This window comes from Nanorana parkeri, unplaced genomic scaffold (genome assembly GCF_000935625.1).
Source record: "Nanorana parkeri isolate BGI_ZX_2015 unplaced genomic scaffold, ASM93562v1 scaffold979, whole genome shotgun sequence".
NCBI classification, from domain to species: domain Eukaryota; kingdom Metazoa; phylum Chordata; class Amphibia; order Anura; family Dicroglossidae; genus Nanorana; species Nanorana parkeri.
The window spans coordinates 334,005-343,688 of record NW_017307247.1 but is presented as its reverse complement, the minus strand read 5'-3'; the positions used below and the strand labels follow the sequence as shown (position 1 = coordinate 343,688).

General features: G+C 41.9%; 1 protein-coding gene across 1 annotated transcript in view; it reads right to left on the bottom strand.

The window, feature by feature from the left end:
• The window catches only part of RBMS1 (RNA binding motif single stranded interacting protein 1), a 320,245-nt gene extending 311,069 nt beyond the window's left edge, over positions 1 to 9,176 (bottom strand). The window contains exon 1 of the mRNA XM_018566823.1: positions 8,793 to 9,176. Coding sequence (XP_018422325.1) covers positions 8,793 to 8,867 — 75 coding nt within the window. The 5' untranslated portion in view covers positions 8,868 to 9,176. The remainder of the gene's footprint in view (positions 1 to 8,792) is intronic.
• Between the last annotated feature and the right edge of the window lie 508 nt (positions 9,177 to 9,684).

Sequence of the window (9,684 nt, the reverse complement as noted above, 5' to 3'; positions counted from 1 at the left end):
ACGGCAAACATGCCAAACCACTTGCTGCAATGTCAGTAGGGTCATTCCGAATCGTTGTGCATAGTGCTTTAGCAACGTCAGAATTTCTATGTGTAGCAGAATGAACAGAATAAATCAATAGACAGAAAGAAGGATGGGGGGGATATACAGATGAATGAATGAAGCAATGGTTAGGCAGCTAGAACCGGGCTGTGGGTTCAGTTACCATCAAGGACACTATCTACATGCAGTTTGTGCCAAAATCATACTAGCAGGTTAATCAGCTTCCACCCAAAGTGTGTTTCTATGATTGTGATCGGGATTTCAGAGTTAATCCCCTTCACGGGCAGGGTCTGATGTTACTGCTCTATCATTTAATCTGGAGAAGCATGTAAAATGTGTTGGTGCTATTGAAAAATAATGAAGTCAGTAGGAATGGATTCTGCCCCATGTAGTATGTTTTTGTTTTCAGCTTTGCAGGCAGGGACTCCTCTGGCACTTTACAATGTAGCAATTTATTTATTTCTATAGTGGAGATTGCATGGGGTGTTTTTACATTCTATAAATATGTTCCTTTTGTAAAGCTAAACTCAAGGCGCCTATAACATTCAAAGAAAAGACCGGTTATTGCAGTTATATATTAATCAAAAGTGTCTGTTTAAACAGCCCCGATGCTGGCGACGTACACTGTACGTCGTCAGTCACGAAGGGGTTAAGGGCCTATTTACATTGTTGTGTTTTAAGGCAAAGTGCTCAAATGCATGTGCCCAACTTTCCCATTATGTAGGGCAGAGGTAGGCAAACTCTAGCCCTCCAGCTGTGGTGCAACTACAAATACCATTAGGCATTGCAAGACTCTGACAGCCATAAGCATGACTCCCAGAGGCAGATGCATGATGGGATCTGAAGTTTCACCAGAGCTGGAGGGCTAGAGTTTGCCTACACCTAATATAGGGGATGATTTCTAAATCATCTTCTTTGACATTCGCTGGCTGAATGGAGCTCGTATGGCATTCTCGCCACTAGATGGAGCCGAGGAGTATAGGAATTTTTATTCTCCTTGGTTCCATCTAGTTGCATTCAGTCAGTGTATGTCGGGGTAAATGATTTATAAAGCATCCCCATAGTGTCTGTTCCCATCTCTACGCTGCCTTGCAGTGCAATTTGAAACACATATATTATGTCTGCCGTTTATAGTGCGTCGGGAGGCCCATAGATACACCATAACATGTGGTTTGATGCGATGACAACAGGTATTAACTAGCTTTGGTCAATGGCTGTTAACTCTATGTGCTCCAATTCCTAAATGCTTTGGAAACACACGTCAATATACCTACCTAACACTGCAAAACCATCCAGACAAATAACTAATTGAGCCCTAAATGTATTTTCCAAATTACGGGTTAAAGTACCTAAATCTCCTAATGACTCCTGTTATGCCTTGCACAGCAGAATTCAGATTGGGTGAAGGAGGGCTACTTCTGGAAGCCAATCAATTTCTGCTGCAGTGTGCATGTGCACACAGAAGGAAAGAGTGGAGTAAGCAGAGGAAGACTTCAACGATGTTCCGTTGCTCATTCATTGTCCAGTCAGCAGGCCCGGGACCTAGCTATGCAGTCCAACCAGAGTGATTAGGTTACGAGCCTGACTTAACAGAACTGCACTTCTTCTGTCAGGTAAACAGTTCACTTCACAGGAGTTCAGCTATAAGAACTAAGTCAAAATACGATGGGTTCATTTAAAGGTTCCACCAAGGGTGTAGCCAGGTGGATGCCACTCGCACGGCACTAGCGTTCCTACATGGCACTAACAAGTATAGGAAATTCCTATTTATCTAGGGGAGCTAGTGCCATGCAAACAGCATCTGCCCAGCATTTAAATGTGATTAAAATGAGTGATTGTATTACACTGATACGACCGGGTACACACAACAGGTCCTGACACTGCCCAAGACAAAATAAAAGATTACACAAAAGGGCTCTGCACCTCGCACCGGGCAACTCTATTGTGAGTCCCTGCACCCATGTGACTTTACACGATAGCCAAAAAATAGTGCATGCTATAAATGATTTTCTCACATAACCGTTTCTTGCTTACATGTAATCAGTACAGTATTCTGCACAGTAATAGCAAACTGAGGTCATCCCGGCTACTTAACTCTGAGCAGCTTCATCCATCAGGAGTCATGTGGCTTAGCTGAAGGTTAGGAAAGCTTGAATCATCATTCTCTGAATAATGTAATTTAGGGGATAGCAGACCAGCTGGGTCTGTAGTATTTTATCATTCCCTGCAATAAACCAGAGAATAAAAGGGGGGGGGAATGAAGAAAAGCCGTATATAACTAAAATAGGCTGTAAAAATTTGTAAAAAGAACATAAGGCAAATATTCAAACTTTTATCTAGTCCTCATCCACCTGTATTTCCCTTATTTTCTCCCTCTCTCATTCTCCCTCCTTATTTTCTGTAAATATGTATATATATATATATGTATATATATATATAAATAAATATCTCAACTTTGCCCTCCCTTGTTTTTTGCTTGCTATGTCCCATTTGTATGCTGCCATGCTGGTGTCAGGAAAACGGAAAATTGTATACTTACCTATCGGTAATTTTCCTTTGGTGGCCTTGGGAGGCTCAGGATCGAGAGGTGAGGGAACCCGGTATGTGTTCTCTCACCTCCCGATCTACTGAGCCGACCTGTGACAGTCTCATTGTCACAGGTCGGCTTAGAACTATGAGGTGAGTAGAAATCACTCATCTCATAGTTCTCCTTTAATTTATAGCATAACTGGTCCTGTGATTGGGTAAGGGGCAGAGCTAAACCAATTCATATGCTGCCATGTATTCGTTTCCAGGAAAGGAAAATTACTGATAGGTAAGTATACAATTTATATATACCGAGAGAGAGAGTTATACAGTTTTTTTTTACTTAAAATTTGGTATGAAGCATTGCAAATGGATATTTCAAATTTACCACTTGCTACCAGCCAGTGGCACACTTGAGGTTGTGAATTCAGGTTTTAATGTAGAACGAGTTACTGCTATGCTGTGAATAGCGTTAGCAGCTTGCGTTGTAAATAGCCCTGAATAGAGATCATTTTACACATACACCACTGAGTTAAAGACAACACACCCCATTCTCCCTACCTCTGTTAACATATATAAATCTATACAGAATTTTAGTTACCAAAAGGTAAATAAGTAGACAAGTGGTCAGGCAGTGCTGGGCTTTCTTATTTTTTTCTATTTTGGCAAGTATTTAAACCCATTGCTTTCATTGACAATTGCACCCAAATGCCCTACCATGCATGCTTTCACATAACGTACCAGAATGGAAAAGTCTCAATGGGCCCTTAAGCTTTTTTTTATTTCCCTTAAAAAGGTGGGATACCTTCACAGAATGTTTGGATTGAAAATAACTATTTTATTCTTATAAGTTGCTCTTGCATGGGATTGTTATGCTACAATGTTATGCTATTTTTGAATAAATACTTTTGATTTTGATGAGGATTCACAGAGTGTGGCTGTATTTTCACGTGGAGCTATTTTATTCTTATGTTCTGTATATTTAAATAATTTTTTTTAGTGAATTGGGAGTGGAAGTTTTAAAATAATGGCAGAGGTGTATCTACAACAAACTGCACCCCTGGTGTCCTGCCCAGCTCCTGACAACCAGTGAAGTCTCTGGTTGCTGTATGATGGGTGGAATGCAGGCCTGAGCATCCCAGGTTGCCAAGAGCCAGGCGAGTAGATGTATAAGGGCCATACACATCTCCCCACGTGGCTCTTAACAACCTGGGACACTCTGGCTGCACCTGGCAACCAGTGACATCACTGGTTGCCAGAAAGTGAGCAGGACACCAACTAGAGCATCCCTGGTTGCTAAGAGCCGGGCGGGGGGATGTTTAAGGGAGAGGGATGGGGAGAGTATAAAAGTCAGCTGACTCCATGAGGTTGATTTACTAACCTTATAAACACACCACGAACATGTATACACCTCTGTAGTGTGTTCCCTCCCAGCATGATCTATGGGTGGAATCTAAACATCTTTGTAGTGTGTACACACCCAGCAGGTGTGTTGTGCAAAGCCAAGCATGAATTGCAAGGTGATGTTGTGTAAATTAGCTCTATGTTGTGTTGCTTGCGTTGATGAATGCAGGAATGTAAATGCATGAGCTAACCATTTTTGTCTAAACTGTGAAGCAGCATTATATATGCATCATGTGCATGATTTTTCCATATATGGCATTAGTGGAAATATGCTTTTAGAGACTTTTTGGTTGATAAATACGTTTTGCTGTGTGAAAATCACACGCACCTGGTGCGTGCGTGTGTTTAGGTTAGTAAATCACCCCCCATGTGTCGGAAAACTTTAGCTGACCCATGGAGCAGAGCCCCCCTTCAAGTGGCACCCAGGGCATGTGCTATATGTGCCATTCCCTGGATAAGCCACTGAAAAACTGCCAACCAGACCAGGGGGTGAAGGGAAATCTTCTTTTGGGAACACTAGTTCCATTCCCAATTGTTTAAGAGACATTTCCCCTCCCTTTTGGAGAGATTTACACTTCTGTCCTGTTATTCCTCTGGCATGGGAAATGGAGAGAAATCTCTCTATTGATACACAGACATAGCAAACCGTTCCCTACTTTGTTTAAAAAAACCCCACACATTTGGCTTTACATATACTTTAACATATACATGGCAAAGGGCACAAAACTCTAATTTACATATCTCGTGGAGTCATCTCGTATTATGACCATGGGGTGGTCATAATAATCTTGCCACTCAGTGTATATATATACACTGAGTGGCAAGATTATTATGACCACCCCATCAGTACTTTCTTGGGCCACAAGATGACTCCACGAGATGACTTTGTTGGGACTCCACGAGATGATGAAAGGTGATGCGAGGAATCTGACACTGCACTGTTGCCCTTCTGTTGTCTCGCACCAGTCTTGCCACTCTCCGTTCTGCCCTAACATTGACTAGTTGCTGGCGGCCACAATTCGCACATTCAGACCCAGATTTTCTGCTGACAGTCCAGTTATTAAACACTTAACAACAGCTGCTCTTGAACATTTAACGAATTCTGCTGTTTTGCTGATACTCGCTCCATGGCTCCGAGCGCCAACAATCATCCCACGTTCAAAGACTGTTAAATCGCATTGTTTACCCATATCTTCAGAAAAAAATCACTTCTACTTGTGGTAAAACAACCTGCTTCCCTACTTATAATGGTCTGGCCCTCTAGCAACTTCAGCGCAAAATTATAGCTAATTATAGCTAATTTGACTACAAACTTCAGGTGTTCATAATAATTTGGCCATATAATATATATATATCTATATATATAGATATATATATCAGAAAAGAACAAGCTCTCTCCAGCTGGGAAAGGCTAGTAAAAACATATGTGCATGTACCCCTGTGATACATTGATCTATGACTTCTAAGCACTGACACACCAATTTTTTGTTTGCTCAACACATAACAATGGATTGTGGTCTTGGTAAAGGGAGGGGTCTCCATTTGTATTAACTAGACCAGCAGATCTTCAGTCCACCTTCTTAATTCAATGACCAGTCATCCCAGGCTTTTTTTTTTCAAATGTGGGGGCTGGTTGAGGCTCATGGTATCAGAGGTCGCATATGTAACACAAGAGACACAGCGCTGTCACCTCCTGGAATCTGTAACTGACAGCCCTCATTTCCAAGGACTTTGCAGGAAGAAGCTGACTGCTGTCCTGTAAACCATCTGTGCCAGCAACATCCTTGTGTCAGTTTTCTCTACAGCTGAAAAAACTGCCAACAGTGCTTCTTTCTCATAAACCCGCAGACAATAGCTCGATGACACACACAGTTACAGGGATGAAACAAATCTCATGTTTGCTATGCTGCAAGAAGCCAAGGCATTTTTATCTCAGTAACCTGGTTTCCTCCTAAAGGGACTTTAATCTCCGCTGTTTTTCATTGTTCCACTGCACTTACCTGTGTTAAAATACTAAAATAAATAGAATATATAATGTCTCATTATGATCCTTCCAGTTCTTGTGAAACCATTAGGGTAGCCTTAAAAAGGAACTGATCTCTAACAAAGTGCAGGCAGCGGGGGCAAACGACCAGTATTGCTTGTTGCCTCCCTATTACTGACTTACCATGCCTTGTTCTGCAATGTGTCTGTATGGATGTGGCCATCTTGGTAGTGGCAGGGGTTGCTTCCTCATGTTAGAGAACACCGAGCATCACAGTTGTGACATCACCAAATCTGACTCCTGAGACTAGAAGTCAGAGGCAGCAGTGCCTCAGATCTCACACTGCAGATGTACAGCTATGAGGCAGGAGACACAGGAGTGCCTAGGCACCCTCACATACCAGGAAGGGCACTGCAGTTTTTTTAGGAGTAATTCCAGACAAAGGGTACATTTTTCAGTTTCCTGCTGAGGCACAATTATGTTCTAAATGTTCCCCATAACATAGCAATTTTTCACTTTTTGAGTCTGGTTTTACCTTTTCATGGGAGCCTAGTTAAAATTTGATTACCCCTTCTTGGCAACACCTCTGAGCCTCACTGGGACAAGGGCGGTGGGAAAATGGGTCCCAAATCACCTCTCTATGGATTCTTTTGTGCCCAAACTTTGACCCTCACCCTCAGAATTTCTGGGAGCTCTAAACAACCACAAGTATGAAAAAAGATACATGGATATTCAAGGCAGTACCCTCCACCTCACTTTCCCCTGGGCCCAGGATGGCATGGCTGTATGGCTGGGGGACATCTCATACAGTAGGGTCATGTATTGGGCAATGGTTATGTGCACAGTACAGTAACCTATAGCAACCAATCAGACTTATTTTTTTGTGGTCAGACCAGTTAAGATATGTTTTGATCAGGTTTTAGTTGCAAAAACTGCCACCAAAAAAAGTCCACAGCCAATCAGTTTACCTCTACTAAAGATTATCAGGAATGTTTGGATGACACTGTATTAATAATGGCTCCAATTTTGTTTCTTTTTTACTTTGCTCCAGTTTATGTGATTCAATCCTACTGTGCTACTTTACTGTACATGCATTGCTGCCAACATTTCCAGAAACTAGCAAGACACATTTCTAGATTTAGGAAAAAATGCAGGTATATTTTGTCTGATGGGACATATAATGAGATACCATGGGCAATTTATGAAACAGTTTGCAAAATTGGAATCTGTCCTGACGAAAGAAGGACATTTGGCAACTGTGTACATGTACTATGTACATGTACTATGTTCAGAACTTAAGGACTTTTCATAGATCACTAGTCACAAGAGAATTTGAAGCGTGTTGAAAGCTTTTTAGACCAATCTGCACTCAAGATTGGTGGTGTCAGTTTTCTATATTTCCTCAATTCTTCATTTCCCTCGAGAGACCTCCTATCTTTCTTCAGGAAAGATAACAATACAGTACCTTTGAGGTGGGGCCTAGTTGTAAAGTTTATTTGTGACCTCAAAGGGGTGGTGTGTGTGGGTGGGCAGGGCCTAAACCTTTAGGATATAAACAAAAGAAGGTAGCCGAAGAGCAACCTGTCATAATTCCTGAATTTGCACATAAACAACAAAGAGGGGGTACTATAAAACTGTATCTAGTGTCAATACAACTCTACACCAGACAAAAATGTTAGGATTAAAGAATCAAGGAAGTACTTTATATGTCCAAATGTTTGGACACTTCACCACCATACCTATATGAGTTCCAGAGGTAGCCACAACACTCTATTTGTAAGGTAAATACCAGGTGCCCATCCACAAAAATATCCATACAAATCTAAAGTGGATATAGAGGCACAAACGGGTCTTGCAGCATTGTGAAGTCAAAGCATCATCGTTTTATTGTCAACATTTTGATGGAGCTAAGTCCATCTTTCTCAAGATCGACTGAGCTCCATCGAAACGTTGACAGTAAAGCGCCAATGGTTTTACTTCTCTCCACTCCAACACCTGTAAGTGCCTCTATATCTAATTTGAATTTGTATGAGTTTGTAGGACATCCTATATCAAAACTATCGGAGTTCATATAATGTTGGGCCTCCACCTCTTACAGTTTAAGACCTTTTCTGAGATCAGGTATGATGATGTTGAATGAGAAGATCTGGTTTGCAGTTGCTTTAGTTCATCCCAAAGGTTTTCAGTAGGGTTGAGGTGAGGGCTCTTCCGCCGCACTAAAGTGGATGCAAACCTGTGCAAATGGATAGAGCCATGCGGAATAGAAAGAAGCTGTTCCAAACTGACACATGATTGGAAACACACAATTATCTTACAATTATTTGTACTATATGCTGTAGCAGTACCCTTCACTGAAAATACCTGAACTCAATCATTCTGAGAGGTGTTCACCTCTCCAACCCCCTAGGCAAATTTATTATGATCAACTGATCCTCCAGATTGTTGTATACAGCATTCTTCTTAGTATACGATCTACACGAAGGCTGCTGCTAGCAGGATTTTAAAATCCGTGTCGTCTGCCGCTTTACAGTGACCTCCTAGGGTAGCAATCTGCTCAGGGGCCACCGTGAAGAGGAAAACCAAGTGAATGCGCTGCTAAATTACAACATGGATCAGCTGATCTGAAATCTAATCCAAAGACCAGAAAGCTGAAACAGGACATGTTTGGCTCCTGTGCCTTTAATTCCCCACCCCCTTGTAAGAGCTCCATCGAGTTCCTGCTAGTAGAACGCTGATCCGTGATACTGTCATTTACAAAACAGCTTCTTCCAAATAATATGCATTCTAAACATCTCTCTGGGAGCCAGTAACAGCGTACCAGTTTAGCCGTGCCTACCTTAGCCTGCAGGTACTGGGGGTAGTAGTAGGTGGTGTACTGGGGGTACATCTGCTGTTTCCACACTTTGCCCATGAAGATGCAAATGTCAGAGAGGATCAGTGCAATCCCAAATTCCAAGTTCTGTCTCCTCTGTCTGTCTAGGATGCCCTAGTGCAGCAGCTGCCTGGTGTCTCCTCTTCTGCCAGCTACACCATCCTCACCCAAGGAGGAAAGGCTTGTCCGACCCCTTCTTCTCAGGCAGCCAGTGTGAGTAGCAGAGTTTCTCTTGCAGGAGTTTCTCCAGAGGGCAGGTAATGCTGTTTGATTTCATGCAGCCAGCAAAGCCCAGGAAACAATCAATAAAGTCTGCAGCTTTCTGTTCGGTGACAGCCAGCAAGGAGAGAGAGAGAGACTGGCAAACAGGGAACATAATGGGGGCAGGGAAAGAGGAGGGACCGTGTATAATTGTAAACCCACTAAGGGCTGAGGTGTGCATGCAGCACTTTTAATATATGTAGCCCCCCTCGACCCCCTTTTAATATATGTAGCCTTCCTTACTCAACTGAGCTTGTAGACTAAAAGGTAAGAAATACAAAAAGAGATACAACATAGTGATCAATGTTAAAAAATAAAGTATTTATGTGTCAAAATTTTCAATACAAGTCTGTTTAAAAAAAAAAAAAGATAATGTATTAGTTATGTTATTTATTGTGTATATAAACCAGATGATTATTGGTGATGTGCGTACAACACCTTTCAAGGGCCACTCTACCCCTGAGTGATATTTTAGTAATAGGTGGAGCCTGGTGGATTGAGTCAGTCTCAGTCTTCTTATAGGTGTTGAATACTCATCAGATGAAATTCCTGCCATATATACTAATTCTGCCCATCAAAGAGCTTTAAGTGTTCC